This window comes from Delphinapterus leucas, chromosome 4, assembly GCF_059928025.1.
Source record: "Delphinapterus leucas isolate spDelLeu-1000000601 "Yukka" chromosome 4, BTC_Dleu_Yukka2, whole genome shotgun sequence".
Classification (NCBI taxonomy): Eukaryota; Metazoa; Chordata; class Mammalia; order Artiodactyla; family Monodontidae; genus Delphinapterus; species Delphinapterus leucas.
In genome coordinates this window covers 93,622,396-93,649,755 of record NC_143132.1, presented here as the reverse complement: position 1 = coordinate 93,649,755, position 27,360 = coordinate 93,622,396, and the positions used below count along the sequence as shown (strand labels likewise).

Sequence of the window (27,360 nt, the reverse complement as noted above, 5' to 3'; positions counted from 1 at the left end):
TTTCATGGAATAGTTATTCCACATCTCCAACTGCTAAAAAAATGTGACCTCAATTTATCAGCAAGTTTGTAAATCAATAACCCATATGTATCTGTGGGAAATATGAAAGATAACCATAAACCCCTCTAAATTTGGTTTTTCTCATAACAATTTTTGATTTTCGGATGCAAACAAAAACAAAGAAGGAGTCAACGTGTTCACAAATTTGAACTGGAAGGCACAGCCTCTATGTATCAATAAATAAAATAACCTCATGGCAACCGAGCAGAATAGCCACAGGACTTCTGGGAATCATAGTTATACCTAAATTTGTTCAGGTAAAAGAAGGCCCAAATTGCCTTAGATTTCTGAAACCCACATCATTCTCAAATGAAGGAAAATGAAAAGAAATTTAGAGGTTACTTTTTTTTTTCTCCCGTAAGAACTGTCGGAAACCCAAAAAACTTTTTAGGAGGGAAAAAAAGAAAAGGAAAAGCTGACTCTGTTTAATCACCTATGGATATTACTGTAAAAGCAAACCAGCACCATGAAAAAGATACACACACACACACACACACACACACACACATATATTTCTGAAGAAGAGTACTAAGTAAATATTTCTTTGGGGGTGGCTGAGGATTAATTTTCTTGCTTGGTATGATGTCACTGTTTTCGAAGGAGCTTGAATTACCAACTTGCAGATAGATAGGGCTGATGTACAGGTGAAGTGTGCTGCCCCCTGCAGGGCACATTCTGAGGCTCTGTCTCCACTCCACATTCGCAGGCCTCTCACTGTTGTGGCCTCTCCCATTGCGGAGCACAGGCTTCGGACGCGCAGGCTCAGCGGCCATGGCTCACGGGCCCAGCCGCTCCGCGGCGTGTGGGATCTTCCCGGACCGGGGCACGAACCCGTGTCCCCTGCATCGGCAGGCGGACTTTCAACCACTGCGCCACCAGGGAAGCCCCTGTCTCCACATTCTTGTATGATCAGGATGCCTGACTTGTTTTAGCAGGAGACAAAGCCGTTTATTTCTCAGTGAGAATTAGGGTTTTAAAGGCAGACAACCTCCGAAAAGTGACACTTTGACTAGAATTCACACTGAGGTGAAGTAATTGAGTGTTTGACTCATTTTTCAAAGAAGGCTTTGCCTTTTCACATGTACATGTGGGACTGAGGAGGAGGGACAGTGTGGGGAGAAGGGGGGGATGGGGCAGGTATAAAGCAACCTTACCTACTTGACAGTCTGGTCAAATCAATGCCATCAAATATATAGTACTGATATGTAGGCATGAGTTTAATATGTGTATGGTTGAGGCTCCTTCCTCCATCCCTCCCTCCCTGTCTTCCTCCTTCCTTTCTTCCTTCCTAGTCCCTGGGACACTCACAGAACATCAACAGAAAAACTATGCAAAACTATACAAACAGAAAATAATGTCACGGTCACTATCTCCTTCACGGGAACACTCAACCTTGGATCAAATACATGCCTCAATTACATCTTTCATTTAAAAGTGAACCTCTTTTACTGGCATACTACCTCAAATAGCATCAAAGCAAAATGAAACACAGGCAGCATTTAACAACGCTGGTAACCATAGAAACATATCATTAAAGAATATATAAACAGGAATGAATAATTAGATGAGAAATTCATTTCTACATTTATCTAAGACCTAGGAAAAGAAGCTCTCTTTTACCTCTCATCTCAGTTTGGACACTTCCTCTTTAGCCTGCCTTCTAACTAAAAAGTAGGAGAATTCATAAAATGAGAATTTTAATATTGCCTAGCTTAATAGACAAATCTCTTTGTAGGCAAGTGACTAAAAAATATTGCAGTACCCATTGTTGTCCAGATGAAACACTGAATGTGGGAAAGGATCCTGATGCAGCCAAGGAGTCTGCTTTCAGGATGGGACATGGGCAAGAAAACCTGACTGACATCATGGTGAGAGGGGGAGAGCAGTTGTTGACCTTTAAAAATGGGAAGCACAGTTTGCCTCATTTACTGGAGGCATCTATATATAGTGGAAAGACTGAGGGAGGGAAGAATCTGGGGCTTATGGATTATATCAGTTACATTGTCAGGTAGGCAGCATCACCTGTGCAGGTCATCTGCCACTGTACCTTTGCACCTAGGGAAGCCCTACATAAACTCTATGGTAGACTAAGTTGGTTATTAATTTAAAAAAAATTATAAATGGTCTTAGAGACCATCTAGCACATGATTATGCAGTGGAATCACCTAGTAGGGGGTCAGTAGGCAAATATGATTTTCAGGACCTCACCCGACTCTAAGGATCTAATACTTCAAATGTTTTCCCAAGTGCCTCTGATGCAGCTGGACCAGTGTTTGAGAACCATTTACCTAAGCCAGCTTCCTCATCATATAGCAGCAGAAACTAAAGTCTAGAGCAGTTGTGGTAGATTGCATTGCTGGTCTCAATTTCCCCCCTCCCTATAGCAATATCATATCAATAGCTTTGTCATGGCTTTGCAGTAAGCAGAAGAATTTATGTCCTTGGGCTTGACCACATGCTTTTCTTTGGCTAATGGAATGTTTCAGGCATGGTATGAGCAGAGGCTTGAAATGTGCTTCTGTGGTTTTGCTTTCTCTCTTAGAATCCTGCATTTTGCCATAAGAAGAACAGACATCAGGTAGCCATTGGTCTAAGGAGGATGAGAGACATGTGGATCACACTTGGGCCTCTTTGCAGCTTAGAGCTAAGCCTAACCACACCCAGCCAAGACCAGCCTAGATCAGTCAAACCCAAGTTAACCTGATGATTATTATAAGTCACTGAGTTTTAGAGTGATTTGTTATACAGCATTATTGTATCAGTAGCTGACTAATACAGAAATGAAGTGATTTAGCCACAATTGAATCCTGGCATTGGAACTAGAAGTTATATCTTGTGAATCTGAGGTTTGACTTCATTCTACTGCTCTATATTGCCTGTTTCCTTTTGCTTCTTTTCCTTCATAGAGTGAAGCACAGATATCCATTGCTTCCATAAGATCCCTCTGCTCAGTCTACATTCCCTATATTCCAGAACGTTGTCACCTTTCCTCATCAGAGCTTACCTTTCCTTCCGCATCTTTTTCCGTCAGGATTCTGTTTTCATGTTTCCAAAGAAATGAGGAAAGTCTCAAACTAATTCCCACAACTGTGTCTAGGGGTCACCCATTAATGAGTTAAGCACTTCTAGATAAAATTTCTTTTTCATATTACTTGGGGATGACTAGAGACTTAATGCCAAATGGTGGGAATTTAAGCATAATATATGGCAATTGATAGGGAAAATATTTTTAGGTTAGTAGCTTTGGTGTTTCTCAAATTATATCTAATCCAAATACTATAAGCCCTAGGGACTTCCCTGGTGGTCCAATGGTTAAGACTTTGCCTTCCAGTGCTGGGGGGTGCTGGTTTGATCCCTGGTCGGGGAGCTAAGATCCCACATGCCTTGCAGCCAAACATACCAAAACATAAAACAGAAGCAATATTGTAACAAATTCAATAAAGGCTTTATTGAATATATTTGTCTATCTATCTATCTATATATATAAAACAACAACAAAAATCAAATACTATAAGCTCTAGATTGTACTCAGGCATGCCTTGTCCAAATATTTTATAAACTCTCTGTCTGACAGGCTAAATAAATAAATAAATAAATAAATAAACTGTAAGTACAGGCCATTTAAGAGAAATGCTCATATGGTGTTTCTATTTTGTTCCTTCTGTGGAAAAAATTTTCACAAGAAGAAAATCTTTAGAGAGAACACATTTTTTCTTCTCCAGAATATGTAGGTGTTTTGTTAAAGATAATAAAAATTTTGTGGTTTCTTGACCTTACTTTGCCTGTAATTTCATATTAAAGATTTTATTTTTATTCTAAGTGAGATATCATAACTTTTTACCAGGTAAATGACTAATATTGGGATGATTTTACAATATCAAGAAGAAAAACAAAGAACTGGAGTGTAAAGTTAAGTCTAAGAGGTCAACTTCTGTTCAGTGTTAAGGTAGCCTACATCATTCTCTGGTTAGTGCAGAGAAATCCTTTAGCTTGCTGCTACCTTGATCACCACTTCTGAAAGAAGAAGCTAATAGCTAAGACCTTAGAATTTGCATGAAGACACCTGTGAGCACAGAGACCAGTGAGACAAAAGACTCTTGGAAAACTGTAACCTTCTCCAAATATTCCTATGAATCCCAAACTCAACTAAAGCACAAAGGTTGTCTGCAATTCTGAACTTAAAACACACACACACACACACACACAAAATACTTGTTGAATTAACATAAGCACTGAATTTTAAAATTGCAAACAAAACACTATACCAAAATATTCTCAGTTTTATTGGTTTGAGTTTCATGTCACACCATGATGGTTTTTGGTACTTTGACGGTATTGTGGAAGAAAAACAGATTAAGAAGTGATGTCTACTTTAAGTCCCAGTTGTTTTTCTTGGTAAGTATTTTGCACTAGAATATGTGCTTTTGAAGACAGGGTGATGTCTGTTTCTTTCACTGCTGTATATCCAACACATAGCACCGTGCTTAACACATGGTCACTAATAAGTACTTGATAAATATGTGCTGAATGAGTATGAATGACAAATACAATTTGAAAGTAAAGAAGGCGGCTATCCACTAACTTAAGAGGAATCTGGAGACACTGGATTGGAAAGGTTTCAAGCTTGAATGTCTACAGTGCAGTCTGAGGAGGCACTATATGACACTAACATTCTGGGTGCTATTTTTTGCTTTGAGTGCTGGAAGCAGTAAATGTCTCCTGTTAGGCCCAATACCAAAGTGAAAAAGGGCTGTTGGAAAGAGAAGGAGTAGTGCAAGTGTGTTATCCTATGGTCTGTGAACCCCCGAAAGCCATGGAAGTGCTTTAGGGGACCACAAACTGTGCACCATCTTCCTCAAGCATGTGCCTGGGGAAAATCTTTTGTCTCTCAGGGCAGCCAGCTCCTGATTTTTGTCCCTTGAAAGTAGACTGTTACACCAAAAAATATTTCTTTTTGGTGAGCCCACCTTGGAAACCATTTAGGCCATTGATATCTTTAAGATGGTGCACATTTCAATGCCAAGTACAACTTGAATTGGATGGGAAGTCTTGGTATTCTCTGCACAGATGGAGGACCCGAGAAGTTGGCACTTCCTCAGCCTCTGCTGCTTCACTAAGGAAAGATGCTCCACATGTCAGGCTTTTTACATGGGCCCGTGTTAGAGTCAACAGCCCTTCCAACAATCCCCGAAGAGGTCCTTCTACTGCTGTGAAAGTCTTCAACTTCCTCAGAGCCAAGAACTCAAATCATTGCCTTTTCAGTAAATCTTTGTCAAGATATAAGAGCACACCATGAGGTTCTTTCCTGTTAGAGAAGTGTGTTGGCAATCCAGAGAAGAGATTTAGGAGATATTTGGTTTGGTTACTCCTTTTAACTTTTTTTTTTAAGAGAAAAGAAACCCCTTCTTAGAACAAATTGGATGTGAGAAGTTCATTCCAGGACTAGCTTTATAACAGCTCATATCTTAGTTACATAAATGAGGCAAATCTTTTGATCAAAATGCTGAATTTACTATTAGAGATACTGCTGAAGAATGATGAGTTTTTTTGGTCGAGCTGCTATTCTGAATGAGGCTGCTGGAGTCAGACAGAAATCTGAATTTTCTAATATTGGAGGTGAGACTGATAAAGTCTGGAGAGTTTCTAGAGACAAAAATCTACAGACACTCTGCAAATGGCTTATGTCGTATGAAGGTCATTTTTTGTCCAGATGACTTTAGAGTGGAAACAAATTGCTGACATAGATAGCCTTGATAATATGAAGTTAACAAAGATAAGCTCATTGACTTGAGGACAAAGGAAATGATGTAATATGAATTTTGGTATTTCTTGATACATGCCCCATGTGAGATATTGTGAGCTACAGGAGCTCTGGCTCCATTTGCTATCAGACTTTGTGAATCAGAATTTTACCTCTTATTGCTATTAAATGAAACATTGACATTGATGCAATGTCAAATATGTTATTTCGGTTTCTTATTCCAGAAAAAGTGTACAACCTTCTCACAAGTGTGAGAAAGCCATAATTCCTTGTCAGTGCTGTTTTGTTAACTATGTTTAGATCAATTTCCAATGCAATGAGATAAATAATAGCACATTTTTTTCTGTGTATGTGTTTATGAGTATTGTTTTTAAGTGGATACTTATCAGTTGAATCAGATTCTCAGAGGGTTTTATGACTCTAAAGAAAGAGAGAGAGAGGAAGGAAGGAAGGAAGGAAAGGAAGGAAGGAAGAAAGAATGGAAGGAAGAAAGAAAGAAAGAAAAAATAGAACGAAAGAAAGAAAGAGAGAAAGAAAGAAAATTTAAAATGAACAATCAAGGTGGGGAATGAACTGATCGGGCAGCTTGCCCCTGTTTAGTGGGGTTCCTCTGTACTCGTTTCATGGGAGTTCTGAAACAAAAGTAGCTGTTATCACCTTTTCTCACTCCGCTTTGCTGAATGATGCAGACCAGAGTTGGCTCTGTTCCTCACATTGCAGGAGATAAAGCTGCACACCAGATAACTCACGTGTCTGAGAGCATGGCTGAAAACGAAGGCAAGAAAACAGGAGAGGGAAACAGGAGTGGAAGAGGAAGGCTTGTTTGTTTTTACATTTCCTGATGCTATTAAATCTAGCTCAGTTCCTGCTGCTATTAAATCTATCCTTGGATCTAAGGGTCAGGGGGCTTGGGAGGTAGACTAGAGTTTACTCTGAAGTTCTTCTTGGAATAATTTTATTACTTTAGGAACAATATATAAATACACAAGAGTTGCTGCTTCAAAATGGCTAATTCCCAGCCTGACTAGGGACTTCCCATTTTGCTAATTAGTTCAGAATTGTGATGAGGTCTGGGGGTGTTTGAGAAGAGAAGGCTGGCTGATAACAGAAGATGAGTATCAGGTTGTAGAAGTATGAATGCAGGTACGGTGTGACAAGGTATTTCCAACTCTCTCTAGCTCTGAAGAGGTGATACTATTATAGAATAATGGGTGCAAACACTTTTAATGAAAGTGATATATCCCAGTATGAGCTGTCATGTAGTGTAGAGCTTTATGCCTTTTTTCCTTGCTGAGTTGCTGACATAAAAAGTATTCCTAATGCAATTAAAAGGTGTTCTTGAGCTCACCAAGGCAAAGGTCTGTTCTTCTGCATCTAAGAGATTGTAAGTCAACGATCTGTGAAAGTAGGTGTAGACTTGTTCTTAAATTTTTACATTCTGAAATTTTCCATTTCCTGTTTAACATCTCTAAGAGAATAACTGACCAGGGTGGTAGGGATTTTATGTGGTTGAAAGGCAGATATATAGTAACTTCTCCACTTAGAAAAGTAGTGAAAATAGCCCGCATCTCTTCAGCCTTAATGGATGTCTACAAATGTACATGCAGACATAATTCCTAATCTGTGATGTGTGGGGCGTTCTTACATTCAACAGTGTAATTGCCATGGTGGTTTGGGTAGTGGGACAGCCCTGTCTTTAAAGTTGGCATGGACTGCATACTCTCTGGCACTGTTCCAAAAACCCCTTTTGACTTAGAACAGAGCAAGGTTTGGGGGAAGATGTATGCATTTGAATTAAGATCAGGGAGAGGGTGGCTAGCAGAAGGAAGTATATAACTATTGAGATACTGGTGTGGTGTGCCGATGTTGAGGAAGGTTAGAAGGGTTTTGTTTATGGAACTTATCTGCAGGACGTGTTTTGTAATTATGTTACTTTTTTCCATAACATAATTACATTTGTAATTATGTTACAAATTTCCTTAAATTTGTGACATCATATTTGTTTTTTTATTGAAGTATAGTTGATGTACAATATTATATAAATTACAGTTGCATGATACAGTGGTTCAAAAATTTTAAAGCTTGTACTCCATTTATAGTTATTATAAAGTATTGGCTATATTCCCTGTGTCATACAGTATATCCTTGTAGCCTATTTTGTACATAATAATTTGTATCTTTTAATCTCCTACCCCTATATTTCTCCTCCCCTCTTCCCTCTCCCCACTGGTAATCACTGAGTCTGCTTCTTGTTTGTTATCTTCACCAGTTTATTGTATTTTTAAGATTCCACATATAAGTGACATCATACAATATTTATCTTTCTCTGTCTGGCTTATTTCACTTAGCATAATGCCCTCCAAGTCCATCCATGTCGCAAATGGCAAAATTTCATTCTTCTTTATGGCTGAGTAGTATTCCATTGTGTGTGTGTGTGTGTGTGTGTGTATACACCACATATGTATTTATACATATATATGTATATATGTATGTATGTATGTATATGTATATATATATATATATATATATATACCACATCTTCTTTATCCATTCATCTGTTGATGGACACTTACGTTGCTTCCATATCTTGGCAATTGTGAATAATGCTTCTGTGAACATTGGGGTGCATGTATCTTTTCAAATTAGTGCTTTTATTTTTTTCAGATATATACTCAGGAGTGGGATTCCTGGGTCATATGGTAATTCTATTTTTGGTTTTTTGAGAAACCTCCATACTGCTTTCCATAGTGGCTGCACCAATTTACATTCCCACCAACAGTGTCAGAGGGCTCCCTTTTCTCCACATCCTCGCCAACATTTGCTATTTGTGGTCTTTTTGATGATGGCTGTTCTGACAGGTTCGAGGTGATATCTCATTGTGGTTTTGATTTGCATTTCCCTGATAGTTAGCAATGTTGAGCATCTTTTCAGGTGCCTGTTTGCCATCTGCATGTCCTCTTTGGAAAAATGTCTATTCAGGTCTTCTGCCCAGTTTTTAATCAGTTTGCTTGTTTTTTTGATGTTGAGTTGTATGAGCTGTTTGTGTGTTTTGGATATTAACCCCTTATAAGTCATATCATTTGCCAATATTTTCTCCCATTCAGTAGGTGTATGACATCATATTTGGATATACCTGAAAACATGAGGTTTTAGAGCTAAGATGGGCTTTAAGAATAGACCTTCTCAAATGTCTTATGCTAGTTACCTCTTATTTTCTACTTGAAGTACCTCTAGAGACTAGCCTGTTTTAGGTTAGATGTTGGTGTTAGAACTTGGACTGAGTCAGATCTGACTTCCAGACGAGGACCGTTTTTCAGTATACCACGTTGCTTCAAATTAAAGGAGAAAAAGAGAATACAAGGACAAATAGGTTTTTGTTCCTTTTATTAATGCAGAATAGTAAAATAATAGTATTCTTTTTATTCCTTTTTTGTGTAGCAAACATGCACGTATTGGTAAGTGGAGATACTTTTTAGTAAAAAATTTTATTTTATTTTAGGTAAATAAAATAGGGATATTAATGCTCTTTGAAAGCTAAAGAAAACAGACAAAAATTTATTTACAGAAATTTCAAGCTCTTAACCTATCTTAGGTTGCACCAACATTGAATCTATTTTTTCCTAGTTCAATGTAGATAAAACAGTAGGTACTCAATATATGTTTGTTTAATGAATGAATAAATTGAAACAAACACTCGTTTGCGAACTAGTAAATGCCAGGCCTGCTGAATATCGTCTGACCCTCAAGATTCAACTCCTTTCCCGCCTTTCTTCAAAAGCCTCTGAAATACTTCAATAAAAAGCCCTTTTCTTTTTACTATATCTGTGCAATAGACATTATTTGCTTATTTTTCATATCTAGCAATTTTTTTACAACTGTTTACTTACATACATAAGCAGCTGCTATATTTTGCATGTTCCAGACTCCCCTAGGAGTCTGCACTTATTAGCAAATTGATAATTTTTGAAATAATAATAATTTTATCTACTTTAAGGTCAATTTACAAGTGTCAAGTATATTAGGACTAATTTAAATCTTTATTTTTAGGTAAATTGAGCTCCAAGTATTTAGACAGAACCATACAAATTAATGAGAATTTTATATGATAAACCTAATACTTTATTGTTTACTGAAGACAGCATGTGATATAGAAACAGAAAACTAGGGGCCAAGACACAATAGTGAAAATGTGGGAAAAATCAGGAAGTATCAGAGGACTGCTGACAATTATTTCTCACTTTCATATTAGTGTTTTAGCAGATCTTATTCTAGTTGGTTGAAAAGGTTCATGTTCAATTACATTAAACCATCTTGAAATACAAAGAAAAAAAAGGCCACACGCAGTTTGGAGACGAGAAGATTTGGAGGAGGGAGTTAGCTTCTGTACTGGATTTTCAAATATTTGAAAATATTTCGTTTGGAAGTGGGTTTCCATTGGGTCCATGTGGCCTCACTGGGAACTACTTGATGGAAGTTTTAAGGGAGTAGAAATCTATTTTAATGAGGAAAACAGTTTAATAATTAGCAGATTAGATGTTGTTTTTTGGGGGATAAGTGAGCTCTTCACTTTGAATATATTTCATCAGAAAGTCATTGACAATTTGTGGGGAGAGGATAGGATAAGAATAGATTTGTATGTTGCGAAGGAGACTGAACTAGTGAATTCTAAATTTTTATAATTCTAAGAAATTCTGACTCTCGTCTTGACATCTAATTGACCTTTGGTATGACTTCTTGCTGCCATTTTGAATAACAAATAAAAAAGATGATCTGCAGTTTATTACTGGTTAAGTGTTTCAAATACTACGTTACCCCACAAATACAATGGATCTTTGTATTTTCCTTTATTATGTAATTTGTAGTACTTCTAGCATCTGCTTTTACAGGTCATAGATTAAGAAGAATCTATGAAAATACAGTGTTCATTTTTTAAAGGATCATGTCATTATAGCAGCACGCCTGGGAAAGTAGTTCCTGGGATGTGTAAAATTTATATTGGGTTGTAAAACTGAAGTATGGGCCAAGGGTTAACAACCTTGAATTTTGCCCTTAAAAATTAGTCTCAGAAAATCTCCTTCATTATAAATACATTACTACTGAGTAGTGTCCTTCTGATTGATATGCCCAGAGCTACCTTTTTCAGCAGTCTTTTAAGCACCAATCCTTCATTTTGGTTCTAAAAATGAAATGGGCTCCTCCTCCCTAGTTGGGACATCAATTTTTACCTGCCAGTATAGTTTGATGAGCTTGCTTATAGACTGTTCACTTCCTCCACAGAGCCAGAACATGTAGTCAGCAATCATGGCACTCCTAAGAACAAGGACAGATTTTTTAAAAAACAAATTTATAGGACAGAAGGAAGACTATAACAGGCAGTATATATAAATACTGAAGAAGAAGATTTTGTAACGTATAAATGTGACTAGACTACTATTAAGCAAAGCATAAGGCACATTTTAGAATGTAGAAAGTAGGTCTTTTTTTTTGGTACCAAAACTAAAACTGTAAGAGAAGCAACACACCATTTGTCTTCTACATTGCTTTTCTGTTTGTACAGTATAAGAATATTTAAAGACTATGAGAGAATGCTTTGTGTTTTGGTTACCTCTTATTAAGCTTCAAAGCATTTATAGAGTAACATATATTTTATAGGCTCTAGAACACCTTCAAACCTAGCGCAGCATATATAGCTAACTATTATACTGGTACTAAAGCATATCTCGGACTTTACCTAAGTTGAAGATTATTCACCTCTGATTAAAGTAGTCTCCTTAAAATTGAAAATAAAAAATTTCCAATTCAACAAACACTCCCCTCCCCGGCCTTTGTGTTTAATTGAATTAGTTTTGGAATGTAGTGTGTACGACCACTGCATTAGTCTTACTAAGCTGAGGGCATATTAAAAACTACTGTGCAATGGATATTAATTCATTGCTTAGCACCCTTTGGAAAAACAGTTTACTTTTATGGCTGTTTCTCTGCTAGGGCTTTCTTTTCTCCAGAGATTCCAAATCCAATTAAATGTGACTGGAAGTAATTCCAAATTGTCACGTTGGCCAATTAGACATATAATAATCCTGTGTACCTAATCACTAGTACCAAAAGTTTATTTATTTAAGCAGACCTATCACTGTGTACCCTGAATGTTTTTCTTATCTTTGCCTGCAGATACGTGTTGTTTCCTGACATAATTGTAAATTGAATTAGAAATTTTCCTTCCCTAAATATATATGTTGTCTAAGGCAGAGCAGCTATAAACTTACTATGGTACTCTGCTGAAGAATTAGAATGTTTAGATTCTCGCTCAGGACAGACAAAAATTAGGACTCTAAAGGTTAACAATGGGAAAAAATACCACCATTTGAAGGATTGCGCAGCTCAGCATTTCTCTTTTTACACATGTGGTATTGGAAAGAAGCTATCCATTGACATTTCAAAATAACTGGCAATAATTTAAGAATAACTAATCTTTCAGAAATCCTTTTATATTTTTCAAAGCCCTAGTTTAATGATAAGATAAAGCGAGCTAGGAGGTTTTCATATTGCATGAACATGTACAGGGTAGAAAACAAGTTATAAAACTCAGACTAGAGAGGGGCAAAGTAAATTTCAAATATTTGCATTTTGATTGAAACACTTGTAAAAATTTTCTTCCCCTGACAACCTAAAAAGGAAGTCTACTTGACATGTAGATGCCTCTCACCTAATAGAAATCTATTTTATAAATTGGATTTATAAGAAATCAAGGAAGAATGTAAAGTCTCACTGCCAAGGACAGCGCACACTGTATTCATACAAGTTGGGTCCTCTGACGTGATGACCTGATTCTGCACTCTGATTCCTCCTTCCCTCAGCATTTGGATGTGTAAATATGGCTCAAGCAAACATTGCTTAATGAGGACACTGCTATTAGTTAAACCAGGGGTGAGCAACCTCTTTCTGTAAAGGGCCAGATAGTAAATATTTCAGGCTTTGTGGGCCATGACTACTCACCTTTGCCTTTCAGAAGCAGCTGTAGACAATAAGTTAAAAAATAAGGGTGATTGTGTTCTATTAAAACTTTATTTACTAAACATATGTGCTGGGTCAGATTTGGCATGGTTTGCCTAACTCTAAGATAAACAAATTACTAGGTTGAGCAACAGGTGGCAAGCATTGATGTAATTGTCAGTCAGTAGTCAGAGACCAGCTTCTATACATTCTGGTCACAGGCCTCCTTAAATATTTCAGGGACAACATACATATTGTACTAAAATTACTGAGCAGAGTTCAGGAAAGAAACTTTACAATTTTGAAACATGCAAAAACTGTTAAAGATAACCCTGGATCATAGACACAGTATCCTGAGTTAAGCAAAATCTGAATCGATTGTTTCTATTATATTAGTTATTGCCATCCTTGGATTGGAACAACTGTGAGAGATGAGGAGGTAGGTCACGACAGTGGGCTTCTAGGGCTTTCCTGCATTTGTAAAGCTTTTGGTGAGTTGGTTTTGAGTTCACCATTGTAAACTTAGGAGTTTTAACATTTTTATTAATGTTTTCCAAAAGTTGCTTTTTCTATTATAATGTGTTGTCAAATTGCTACTTTCTTTTTCTTTAAATTTTATTTATTTGCATGATTTTTAAAAAAATTATTTATTTATTTTTTGTCTGCGTTGGGTCTTCATTGCGGCTTTCTCTAGTTGCGGGGAGCGAGGGCTACTCTTCTCGTTGCGGTGCGCGGGCTTCTCATTGCGGTGGCTTCTCTTGTTGCGGAGCATGGGCTCTAGGCGTGTGGGCTTCAGTAGCTGTAGCTTGCAGGCTCTAGAGCGCAGGCTCAGTAGTTGTGGCGCACGGGCTTAGTTGCTCCGCGGCATGTGGGATCTTCCTGGACCAGGGATTGAAACTGTGTCCCCTGCATTGGCAGATGGGTTCTTAATCACTGCGCCATCAGGGAAGTCCACCAAACTGCTACTTTCTGAAGTATGATTTTATGCCACCTGGGGGCTCAAGTCTTTTCCCCAAGGAACACATCTCCAAATTTATATTGAAATAAGTGAGGAATTAAGATTCATTGAAATTTGCTACCTGCCCTCAGTGAAGCACAATTATTATAATCATAAAAAGATACCTGTATTAAATAACAAAATATGGTTTCATAGAGCTGCGTGTCTGCTGGGATATTTTTCATAAGTATAGTGTATTTCTTCCAGTACCTGGCACAGAGCTGTGTTTGTATTAGGAACACAATTTAATATGTTGTTTCTCCAACCCCATTTTATTCCCAGTGGAAATGGCAGTTATACTTTTACCACCCACCTTCCTTTGTCTGGTTCCTTACCATGGTTCTGTCCTACAGCTTAGCATTTATGTATCAGTGTTAAAATCAGTGGAAAAACAGGAAAAGGGCATGGAAATAACATTACGTATACCATGTAGTATTTGTGAGGCAAGAGTAGCGGTTTTTCATCATGCTGAGTTTTGAAAGGGCAAAGATAATTAATTAACCCAGAGTATCTACAAGGAGTCAAGTACCTGTGGGATCCTGGTTTTGGCTAACTCACCTCATGAGTCAAAAGGAAACAGTAACCCATCACTCTTCCTACTTTTCTTCAGGTATCTTTGTTTACCTTTAGACCAATATCCTAGATGCTAGTCAGTGTGATTCACTGTTGCTTCTAAATGTCCTCCTGTCATCATCTTTATTCTGTTCAGCTTACTTTCATTAATCTACTGAATGTTGTAGCTGCACTGGAACGGTAAGATCACATTAGCCAACGCTTTTTTTTTTTTTAACATCTTTATTGGAGAAAAATTGCTTTACAATGGTGTGTTAGTTTCTGCTGTACAACAAAGTGAATCAGCTATACATATACATATATCCCCATATCCCCTCCCTCTTGCGTCTCCCTCCCACCCTCCCTATCCCACCCCTCTAGGTGGTCACAGAGCACGGAGCTGATCTCCCTGCGCTATGCGGCTGCTTCCCACTAGCTATCTATTTTACATTTGGTAGTATATATATGTCAATGCCACTCTCTCACTTCGTCCCAGCTTACCCTTCCCCCTCCCCGTGTCCTCAAGTCCATTCCCTATGTCTGCATCTTTATTCCTGTCCTGCCCCTAGGTTCTTCAGAACCAATTTTTTTTTTTTTTAGATTCCATATATATGTGTTAGCATATGGTATTTGTTTTTCTCTTTCTGACTTACTTCACTCTGTATGACAGACTCTAGTAGTTTAATATCTGTGGGTTTTGAGATTTACTAAGTGCTGAGTGAGTACCATGATAAGCCCTTTACATGCAGAATGTGAATCCAGCCCACCCACAGTTCTGCACCAGATCTCATCCTGTCTTGCCCACCCATGGAAACTGCTCCAGCAATTCTCTTTCTCTTTCTCTCTTTCCCTCTTGCTCTGTCTTCAAATTTCTCCTTTTTTCCTGGGGCTTTTCTACTAACACACAAAAATGCTGTTCTTTCTACCACCTTAAAACAAAACAAGATAGCCCCCAAACCTCTCTTGATTCACTTCCCTTCCAGTTAACTTAATTCTTTCTCTTAAAGAAAACCCAATCAAACAAAAGAACAAAAACTCCTCTCAAAAAAACTCACTCCAACAAGGCTCTTATGCCTCCCACTTCACTGAAACTGCTCTTGTCAATGCTACTAATGGTCTCCACACTCCTAAACACAGTGGCTCAATTCTCAGCCTTCATTTTACACATACTCTCAGGTGTAACTGATGCGATTGCTCTCTCTTCCAGTACCTACTTCCCACTGGGCTTCCACAACTCTGCTCTTTATGATTTCCCTCCGATCTTACTGGTTGCTCTTTTCAGTCTCCTTTGCTGTTGTCTCCTTTTCTCTCTGGACTCCTAAACTAGGAGCTCCCCAGGGCCCAATGCTTGGACCCATTCTCTTTCTTTCTGTACTTAATCACTTGGTGATCTCACCAGTTTCATGGTTTTAGACACCATCCATTGGTTGACAACTCGCACATTTATACCCTGAGTTTAATCCTCTTCTTGGATCTGCAGACTCTTACAAAAGCTGCCTTTTCAACATCTCTACTTGGATATGTAATAGGTATTTCAAACTTATTTCCATACCTGGGACCCTAATCTTCCTTTTTTCCTCTTCCCCAAGCTCTAGTAGTCTTCTCCATCTATCCAGTTTCTCAGGCAAAAAATTTTGGAGTCATCATTGATTCCCCTCTTTCTCTCACATTTCCCATCCAATCCGAGACAAAATTCTGGTCAGGTTATCTTTGACCTATTTCAGAATCCTGCCTCTTCTCACCACCTCCAGCATTACCATCTGGTCCATCATGTCTTACCGGGATTATTGCAACAGACTCCAAACTGGACTCCCTGCTTCTCCCTCCGTCTATTCTCAACGCAGCAGACAGAACAATCCCATTAAAATTAGTGCACCAGAGTAGGTCACTGCTGTGCTTAAAACTGCAAAGCCTTCTCTCTCACTCAGAGTGAAAACCAGTCTTTAAAACGGCAGTTGAGCCTCATGCCATCTGGTCACATATTACTTCTCTGATCTTATTTCCTACTTGCTCCAAACTGTCCACCTGCTTTCCTCAAAAAGAATAGGTACTCTATTGCCTCTGGGATTTTGCACCTGACAGTCCCTGTCTAGAATGTTCTTTCCCTAGACACCCCCTGACTCTCTTGCTCACCTCCTTCAGGTCTTTATCAGGTGTTATTTTCTCAGTAAGGATTACCCTGACGCACTCCAATACCATCCATACTCTTGCTTGTTTTTGCTTTTTCCACAGTATTTATCGCCATTCCACATCGTGTTTATTTTATTATTTTTCATCTTGGTGGTGTTTATTGTTGTCTTCCTCTACTATGGGGGTCAGCAAGCCATGGCCTGTGGGCCAAACCTAGTCTGCCACTTGGGTTTGCTAATTAAGTTTTAATGCAACATAGCAATGCTCATTCACTTGTGCGTTGTTTACATTTTGCCTGTGGCTGCTTTGGTGCTACAGTAGTAGAGTTGAATAATTGTGACAGAGACCTTATGGCCCACAAAGCCTAAAATATTTACTATCTGGCTCTTTACTGGAATGGAAGCTCCCAGAGGGCAGAGGTTTTGGTCTGTTTGATTCACTGCTCTCTCTGCAGTGCCTAGGATACTGCCTGGCACTGTTAGTGTGGCACTATATAGTGTAGTTGTCACTCAGTAAATGTTTGTTGATTAAGTGATGAAGCATTATTTAATTTATTTATTTAAACTAAAAGCATTTAATTCTCATTACAAAAATCCTGAGGCCTACAGAGTTACATAGTTTACTAGGATTGTAACACAAGCAGTCTGGCCCTAGGTCTACCTCACTGTCTGTATTTAACAGAAAGCTTTTGTACTAGAGGTGACATGGGAATGGAGGGACAGACTGGGCTTTGTCAATTTAATTTCTCCAATGTAGAATCCAATGCAACACTCAGCTCATATGAGAGTTTAATAAATGCTAATGGATGCTGATGTATTTATTACATAAATTAAAGAGGAAAAGTACCAGGAAGCACAGTGTCTTAACGTGTTGGATTTAAAATTATTATTATTTTTTAAAAAATTATTTTATTTTATTTTATTGTTTTTGGCTGTGTTGGGTCTTTGTTGCTGTGTGTGGGCTTTTCTCTGGTTGCGGCGAGCGGGGGCTACCCTTCGTTGTGGTGCACGGGCTTCTCATTGCGGTGGCTTCTCTAGATGTGGAGCACAGGCTCCAGGTGTGTGGGCTTCAGTAGTTGTGGCACGTGGGCTCTAGAGTGCAGGCTCAGTAGTTGTGGCGCACGGGCTTAGTTGCTCCACGGCATGTGGGATGTTCCCGGACCAGGGATCAAACCCGTGTCCCTTGTATTGGCAGGCGGATTCTTAACCACTGCGCCACCAGGGAAGCCCTAAAATTATTTTTAACATGATGTCTGTAGAAATGTGTCAACAATTATTGTTTTTCTGCAAGCAAATCTACCATTCTTTTGATACTGTATTTGAATTCATTAAAAAAAATTTTTTCTGAAGTCTCATTTACTTAATACATCTGTTAAATGTAAAAGGGTCAGAATCTGGCTTTCAAATATATATGCATCTAAAATAAAAGATTTTTATGTCATGAACTCAGCTTATTGTGAATCAAATACTATTTCTATCAAACAGCAAATACACAATAAAAGAATTTGACATGTTATTATTTATACGATAAGTATCAGTGTTGTTTTCCAAATTAATACTGAAAAAGGGTCACTATGTACAATATAAAGATATTCATGCCAGGTGACTTTACACATTGAATATTTCTAAACAGACTGTGCAATTCTAAAAGTATGAGAATTATTGACATTTCTCAAGGCCTATGTTCAGATTCAAAATTTATAGCATTTCTACTCAGTGTGGCCACATGGTGGTGTAAAACAGTAAGATATGGGTAAACAAAAGAAAATCATAGCACACCATCAGCTGCGTGGTCACATTGGGCTGACTGGCTAGGACCTTGAAAAGTCATTCTGTTCAGCACCTTGCTTTTGGGCAGGATCACACTTCAACCTTTCAAATGAGACTGATGAAGAGAATCTATTCTGTTTTAAAGACCTCCATGGAAGGATATTACTCTGCTTTCCTCACTGTTTCCAGTTTCACAGCCATAAACAGCGTCTTCTGCAGTTTTAGTCTGCAGGCTTCAGCTTTCTATCCAGTGATGCTTGCAACCCCAAGTAGACTTTATCCTCTGAATAGCATACATATCCTCACAATAATTTATTAATCTTCTCTTCCCTAGGTTAATTAACTCCAATTGCTTTAATCTTTCTCTGTGGGTCCTCTTTGCTTGACATTAGTCAGTTTCATGGTTGTCTTTTCAACTTGTTTCAAATTCCTCCTCCTTTTCTTTCTTCTACAACCAGAAATTGACCTCTCTCAAGAGTCCAAGGACAATCTTATGGAGTTTGTATGCAGCTATTTCATTTATGTAACTGGTATGGGTACTTCTCAGAAATGTATCTATTGGATAGTTTTGTGGTTTTTTTTTTTTGTTTTTGCCGTACGCGGGCCTCTCACTGCTGTGGCCTCTCCCGTTGCGGAGCACAGGCTCCGGACACGCAGGCTCAGCTGCCATGGCTCACGGGCCCAGCCGCTCCGCGGCATGTGGGATCTTCCCGGACCAGGGCACGAACCCGTGTCCCCTGCATGGGCAGGCGGACTCTCAACCACTGCGCCACCAGGGAAGCCCTACTGGATAGTTTTAACTACAGAATTCTTCTTTATTTTCAACATATTTAACATGTTGTTTTCTTCTTTTTGTACTTAAAAAAGCTCGAGTGTATGTATATACATGCCATTACTTTCACATAAATTAACATTGATGCAAAGTGCATATTCCTTTTGAATACAAATACACACTAGTATTAAAAAGATTATTTTCTGTTTGGGAGGAGAGCCAAACTAGCAGATTCACTCAAGCAACCACACACACACACACACACACACACACACACACACACACACACACACGATGCATCTTTTTGCAGGCTCATATATTTTCCACGCAGCAGTCAGCCACAATGATCTTTAAAAAACATAACTGTAAATTACCTCAATAAAACCCAAGCTCCTGTGGTGGCCTCCCACTCTTGTAATAGGCTGTTCTTGTTTTCCTCTTCAACATATTTTCCATCATCCTCCAGTCAAGTGTGGCTTACTCAGTTGCTCAAAGCAAATACGAAGTTTCCTACCTTGGGACGTTTGTGCGTGTGGTTCCTCCTGCCTGGACTCTGTTTCCTCAATTATTCGTCTGGCTGCTTCTTCTCAAGAGTTAGGCCTTTAGGCTTTAGCTTAAACATTGATAACCTCTTCAGGGAAGCCTACTCTGACCATTTTATCTAAACAAGTTCTGCCCTACCTCAGCCAGAGCCTTATCCTTTTCCTGCGTGAGTCTCACATTGTGTAACTTACTTGTTGGTTTACTTGTTCATTACCCTCTTTCCCTAGACCTGTATTATCTGATATGGTAGCCACTAAGCCATATGTGGCTATTTATATCTAAATGAGTTAAAATTAAAATAATTCAGTTTCTCAGGTACACAGGCACATTTCAAGTGCTCAACAGCCACATGTAGCTAGTGGCTACTATGTTGCATGACACAGAACATCTCCATCAGCACTGGAAGCAGCTCTAGACTAAACCACAGGGAACTACCATTCTAGTGCCTCTTACAGTACCTGGTAAATAGTAGGTGCTTGTGGGGTTAATTTTAAGTATCAACTTGACTGGGCTACGTTGTGCCCAGATATTTGATTAAATATTATTCTAGGCGCTTCTGTGAGGGTGTTTGGGGGTGAGATTAATATTTAAATCTGTAGACTGAGTAAAGCAGATTGCTCTCCCCAGAGTGGTGGTGGTTCATCCGACTTGTGGAAGGCCTGAATAGAACAAAAAAGGCTGAGTAAAGGAGAGTTCACTTTCTGATTGTCTTCAAGCTGAGACAGGTCTTCTCCTGCCTTTGGACTCACACTTGGATTGGAATGTACATCATCAGCTCTCTGGGTTCTTAGGCCTTTAAGCTCAGACTACAGCTGTAGCCCTGGCTCTCCTGAGTCTTCAGCTTGCCAGCTACAGATCATAGGACTCCTCAGCCCCCATAAATGCATAAGCCAATTCTCTGTATATTTATCTCCTGTTGGTTCTGTGTCTCTGGAGAACCTGACAAATACAGTGCTCAGTAATTTATATCTGCTTTTGTTTGTGCTTTGCCCTGGTCATCCTCTCGCCCACTCCATTACCCCTAAGTCATCCGTGGTTCAGCAGGAGGCCCAGCTCCTATAATCCTGTGGGTTCGTGCATTTCAGTAGTTGGTGGACATTGAAGAAGTTATAGTTTCATCTCTGGACCTTTGTAACAAGTCTGCCTCTGTAACTAATTGCTTAATTCTTTGAAAGTTGTCCCCGAGACCAAGTCTCTATCTTTTGCAGACCAAATCTAATTAATGTGTTCCTACCTTGATTATCATTCCAAATGTGGTTATTATGGAGTTCTAACCATGCTTGCTCCTGCAAGATTGTCCAGTAATGGATGAGAGTTTTTCCTGAAGTTCACTGTCTGCCTACTAGCCTGGAATTTCAAATATTGCCTGTCTCTAGAGTCTCAGTTGATAACCATTACACGCAACAACAGTAATAGTATCGTTATTTGTAACAGCAACCAGTATTTCTTGAGTGCTTACCATGTACATGGTAATTGCTTTTACATCTCATTTAATTCTTAGAACCAAACTGAGGTTCCTCAAATTGAGGAGACTAATTTTCCAAAAAAGCAGTGAAAGGGTCAGAATTGAAACATATATTTGTCATCAAAATTTGGCCTCTTAACTCTGGTAATGTACTATTTCCATAATGCCATTCTTTTCTTGTGCATCTTTTACAAGACTTTATTAACTTTTGTTGGAGTTCCTTGATGCTAATTTCTTGCCAAACTGTTGACTTCCCTGGTGGCATAGTGGTTAAGAATACGCCTGCCAATGCAGGGGACACGGGTTTGAGCCCTGGTCTGGGAAGATCCCACATGCCGTGGAGCAACTAAGCCCTTGCACCACAACTACTGAGCCTGTGCTCTGGAGCCCATGAGCCACAACTACTGAAGCCCCCATGCCTAGAGCCCATGCTCCACAACAAGAGAAGCCACTGTGACGAGAAGCCCGCGCACTGCAACAAAGAGTAGCCCCCGCTCGCAGCAACTAGAGAAAGCCCGCGCGCAGCAACGAAGACCCAATGCAGCCAAAAATAAATAAATAAATACATTTTTTTTTAAAAAAAAAGGTTGATGGAACAGGTTTTCAATTTTTTAAGGTTGTCTTTTATTTCATAACATTTCTTAGTCGAGACTACATTATCAAGAGCATTTTTCCTTACCGATTTTGAGCAGGATAATTTTTCGGCTCCAAAATGAAACAAAAAAGACAAGTCAGAAGAAATCTGCCCAGTGGTGGAAGAGTGTATTCGTCTTAGAAAAGATTCCCTTAGGTGTAATAGCCTAAGCACCAAGTAGTGAGGGAGAAAAGGAAAGGGGGAATGTTGCATGTGTGGTCCTATGTGAAGGCTGAACCCAGGTCATGGGTCATGCCTCTTACTCTTTTAGAACATGCTTGACCTTGGACAAGTCACTTAATCCAAGTCTTCCTCCTAACATTCTGTGGTCCATTTCTAGAATGAAGATGATTTTTAATAATACCTATATTCTGGAAGGGTGTGTGTGTGTGTGTGTAAAAGTAATAATATTTGTAAAACGGTTTGAAATCTATGAAATGAAACCTACACATTTTAGGTTGATACCATTGTTATTAACATTAGTGTTGTCAACCAGAGGGTGAATGTGGTGATGGTGAGCGTCTCAAGTTGAATCCGATGCTCCCAACTCAGGCAAGCTTGGTTTCTGTACTGAAAGGATAGGAATGGTGTGAAAGGTCAGAATGAGTTGAATGTAGAGCTCGGAGAGAGGTAGCTTATACATGGAGAACATCTTTATACGTTGAAATTGTTACACAGGACACTTGTGACCCAAGGAGAATGGATCTTTAAAAACAATTTTATGTGCAGCATTCTCAATTTAATCCAAATAGAAGAACCACCTTAACAAAACACCATTACTAAAAACAAAACCTATTTGTGAAAATCTCGTCAAGATACAATAAAGAATCTGTTCTCCAAGTGTTAACAGCTCACTGGTGGAAGACTGGCGCACTCTTCCAAGATATCAGAAGGTTATACAAGTAACATAAAAGCATTTGCTGATTTTTATGCATGATATGTATTCAGTGAGGACATTAGGCAAAATTATGATGTGTTCAGATTTGCTTTCTGCACTTTTCTAGACCCCTTTAAATAGTTCATGCCTCTGTTCTGGCATCTCTTTTCTTTCCTTCCACTGTATTCTGTTTGTATTTTGGCCACCAAAGATCCCCCACGATGAAACCCACCTTCCCCTGGCCTCGGGTCAGTACTATAGGATTCAGTTTCTGCCTTTCTCAATACCTTCGTTCATTCAAGCATATATTTTTTTCAAGGCAGCGGTACATCTCAAAATAAGTAGATAATTTGTGAGGCATCAAAAAATCTCCTGTCCCCAAAATGTTTCCCTCAATGACTTAAAGTACCAAAAAATGACACATTAGTCACTTCTTTTGGTTGCAGTATTAAATGGTCTTGTACATTTGTGTCTTTTCTGAAGATGAAGGCATTATCTTCATTGATAACTTTGAAGAAATTATTTTCATCAGATTAAGGGAGAGGCAATCCAGTGCAGGGATTGAGAACTCAGATGTGGGAGCTGGACTGCCTTTGTTTGAATCTCAGCTCTGCCATTTGTTCTCTGTATAACTTTGGACAAGTGACTTCATCTCTTTGTGCCTCAGTTTCCTCATATTACCGTGCAGATAATAACAGTTGCCTCCTTCATAGGATTGTCAGGAGGATTAAATGCGCCATTATATGTAATGCACATTGAGCAGTGCCTGATACTTGGGAAGCACTCAATTTGAAAATTCTTATTCTGCCCAGGCACTAACACTGGTATTTAGGAAAATGAAATACACAGTGCTTCACTGAGGAGCTTATATCCAAACAGGCTTATTGAGACTGCTTCAAAAGTGTATTGATTTTCTCATTATCAGTAAAGTCATTTCTTGCACTTGAAAAACTTACAGAACCTTATAACTAATATAGGTAGTATAGTTTTGTGAGAGTGCCACTTTCTTCGTGCAGCCTACTTTAACCAATACTGCATTTAAATATTCTTTATTCTTGTCTTCCACCCTGCCATAACACTTTGCTTTTCTTAGAGCCCTTTAACTATCCCTTGTGAATTAGCTATTGGTATTTTTTTTTTTTTTTTTTTTTTTTGCGGTACGCGGGCCTCTCACTGTTGTGGCCTCTCCCGTTGTGGAGCACAGGCTCCGGACTCGCAGGCCCAGCGGCCATGGCTCACGGGCCCAGCCGCTCCGTGGCATGTGGGATCTTCCCGGACCGGGGCACGAACCCGTGTCCCCTGCATGGGCAGGCGGACTCTCAACCACTGCGCCACCAGGGAAGCCTGCTATTGGTATTCTTTAAAGGCATCTCTGATATAGTACAATTTTGAGGAGGGCAGGGATCACATCTCATTCGTCATTATGAATTCACCAGTGACTTGCTACACGATTATCAAATGAATGAGTTGAAATATCCATAAGGACAGAGACTTTTGAAAGTTTGCTCACTACCATATCCCCAAGCATCTAGAACAGTGACTGGCACATAGTAGGTGGTCAGTAACCATTTGCTAATGATTTTGTTAAATGAAGGGAGGCACATATGTGCTGTTGAAGTTAAAATGGGATTCTACATGTGGAACCAAATTTTCCGCTGAATTACATTAAATATTTTGAGATCTATTCCTTCAGGAAAAAAATGTGCATTGGGGAAGCAAAATATGGCACACATGCTAGGATATTTGTTTGCTCCTTTGGATATTTCTGTGCAGGTAGAGGAGGGTAGAAAAGCTCTTATTCTCCTGTCTCTAGGCATAGCTATCACCTCATTTATCTACTCATTCATTCAAACAAAAGCTGTTGACCACTCGCTTTGTGAAAGGCACTGTGGCTGATGATGGGTGGCAGGGGGCAGGAAGGACACACCAAGATGTTGATCATAGAGTTTATGTCTGAGTAGCTGAAAAAGTGCAGTGCTGTCACCCATTGTAAATAAAGTGTGATGGTCTCATCCAGTCCACTTCTAAGAGAAAATGAGTGGGACGTGCCTCCTGGTGAAAGAGCAGGTCTTGGTGATTCTGATCCTCTTTGGTCCTCTTTCTGTATGGACCAGGCTGGGCAGTCAACTTTTACAGACAGTTGAGGTGTGACCCAGGCCAAAAAGTGCATGACTAGCAATGAGAGATATATAAGAACTAGGATCTTTAAAAGAGAAACAGTCAGTGGAAGGAAGAGAATAGATTTTTAAGGAACCTCCATACTGTTCTCCATAGTGGTTGTATCAATTTACATTCCCACCAACTGTGGAGGAGGGTTCCCTTTTCTCCATACCCTCTCCAGCATTTACTGTTTGTAGATTTTTTGATGATGGCCATTCTGACCAGTGTGAGGTGATACCTCATTGTAGTTTTGATTTGCATTTCTCTAATAATTAGTGATGTTGAGCATCTTTTCATGTGTGTGTTGGCCATGTATGTCTTCTTTGGAGAAATGTCTATTTAGGTCTTCCTCCCATTTTTTTGATTGGGTTGCTTGTTTGTTTGATATTGAGCTGCATGACAGCAATCCGACTCCTGGGCATATACCCTGAGAAAACCAGAATTCAAAAAGATACATGCACCCTAATGGTCATTGCAGCACAATTTACAATAGCCAGGACATGGAAGCAACCTAAATGTCCATCGACAGAGGAATGGATAAAGAATATGTGGTACATATATACAATGGAGTATTACTTAGCCATAAAAAGGAGTGAAATTGTGTCATTTGCAGAGACGTGGATGGACCTAGAGACTGTCATACAGAGTGAAGTAAGTCAGAAAGAGAAAAACAAATATCGTATATTAACGCCTATATATGGACTCTAGAAAAATGGTACAGATGAACCTATTTGCACAGCAGAAATAGAGACACAGATGTAGAGAACAAATGTATGGACACCAAGGGGGAAGAGGGAGGTGGGATGAATTGGGAAATTGGGATTGACATATATACACTACTATGTATAAAATAGACAGCTAATGAGAACCTACTGTATAGCACAGGGAACTCTACTCAGTGCTCTGTGGTGACCTAAACAGGAAGAAAATCCATAAAAGAGGGGATATATGTATACATATAGCTGACTGACTTCACTATACAGCAGAAACACAACGTTGTAAAGCAACTATACCCCAATAAAAAAAAAAGAAGGAAGAGAATAGAAAAGAAAAACAAAGTGATCTCCACCGCTTCTAGGTCCCCTGTCCTTCATCTTCCTCTACACTTCAGACTACCTTGATGGATAAACATCTTGAGAGCAGTATGTTTGCTCGGGGGGAATCCTCAGGACAGAGTGGTCAGCACTGTGATGCCTGTGTTTTTGACTCCATGCTTAAGGTGAACATACACCTGGGTTTTCCCAAGACAGTCCTAGTCTATGCCTGTTGTCCTAGGGTAATCAATAGGGCCTCTTTCACTCTCAAAATTTTCCTAATTTAGATGATAAATGATGTGATCTCCTATCATCTAAGGGGAAATGTTTTACAGCATGAATGCATTGTGGCATGCCACCCTCCATGGTTCAATGAACCTGTCTAATACTCTGTAGAGAGAATTGTTTACCTTTTCTCCAGTAGAATTGTAAGCTATTCAAGGACAAGAATCTCATTTTCTGCTTGTTCTATTCCTTCTTCCAGGCACAGCTGATTATATAGTAGTCTGCAATAGATTCTTTTTTTTTTTTTAAGACTTTATTTTTTAGAGCAGTTTTAGGTTCACAGTAAAGTTGAGAGGAAGATAGAGATCTCCCATATACCCTCTGCCCCATTATTAACATTTCCCACTAGACTGGTACATTTGTCTCAATTGACAAACTTACACTGATACATTATAATCACCCCAAACCCATAGTTTACCTTAGGGTTCACTCTTATTGTACATTTTATGGGTTTGGACAGATGTATAATGACACGTTTCCACCATTACAGCATCATACAGAGTATTTTCCCTGCCCTAAAAATCCTTTGTGCTCTACCTATTCATCCCTTCCCTCACCCCCACCACTGGCAACCACTGAACTTTTACTGTCTCCATAGCTTTGCTTTCTCCAGAATGTCATATACTTGGAATCTTACAGTATGTAGCCTTTTCAGATTGGCTTCTTTCGCGTAGTAATGTTCTGCAATTGATTCTTACAATTTGATTTAACTTTTTCCCTGACTCAGGAGTCTATGGAAAAAATGCATATACATGTGCATTTTTTCTATTGGATATATATATATTTTCTTAGAGATACCTGTATTTATCCTCAGACAGCTTGCTGTATGACTTTCTTATAGAATTTTTCAGGAGATGTAATCCATAGAAGCCTTTGATTTGTGCTGAAATGGTGCTTTCCGAATGCTCATTTTGTAGCTTTTAATTTATAGGTTGGAATCAGAAAGGCTGGCTAGTAAGCGTTGATGTATTTTCACTACTTCGTAGATTATTCAACACACGCAAACAACTACATTAACATAAGTAAAATTTCTATTGACTGTTCCTTAGATAAAAAGAGAACACAGCAAGGTTGAAGGAAAAAAAAAAAAAAAGAGAGAGATTCCAGATATGGCGATCAGCATAAGGAAAGCAAAAGAGTTGGGAATTAAAGTGGTCTGCATGTTAAAAACAAACAACTATTTGTTTATTGAGAACTTATTATGTGTCATTTAAAATAGTATTTATATTATTGAGCTTTTGGGATAGAATGCATGGAAGACCTTAGAAGGGAGATGTTAGCTTCTAGCATGGCAGATGTTAAGTTTACAAGATGATCACCCTTTCATTTTC

The 27,360-nt window shown here is 38.9% G+C and overlaps 1 protein-coding gene across 1 annotated transcript in view; it reads right to left on the bottom strand.

The window, feature by feature from the left end:
- The window catches only part of SPATA16 (spermatogenesis associated 16), a 222,963-nt gene that overhangs the window by 76,626 nt on the left and 118,977 nt on the right, over positions 1-27,360 (bottom strand). The window contains exon 4 of the mRNA XM_022575393.2: positions 11,047-11,131. Coding sequence (XP_022431101.2) covers positions 11,047-11,131 — 85 coding nt within the window. The remainder of the gene's footprint in view (positions 1-11,046; positions 11,132-27,360) is intronic.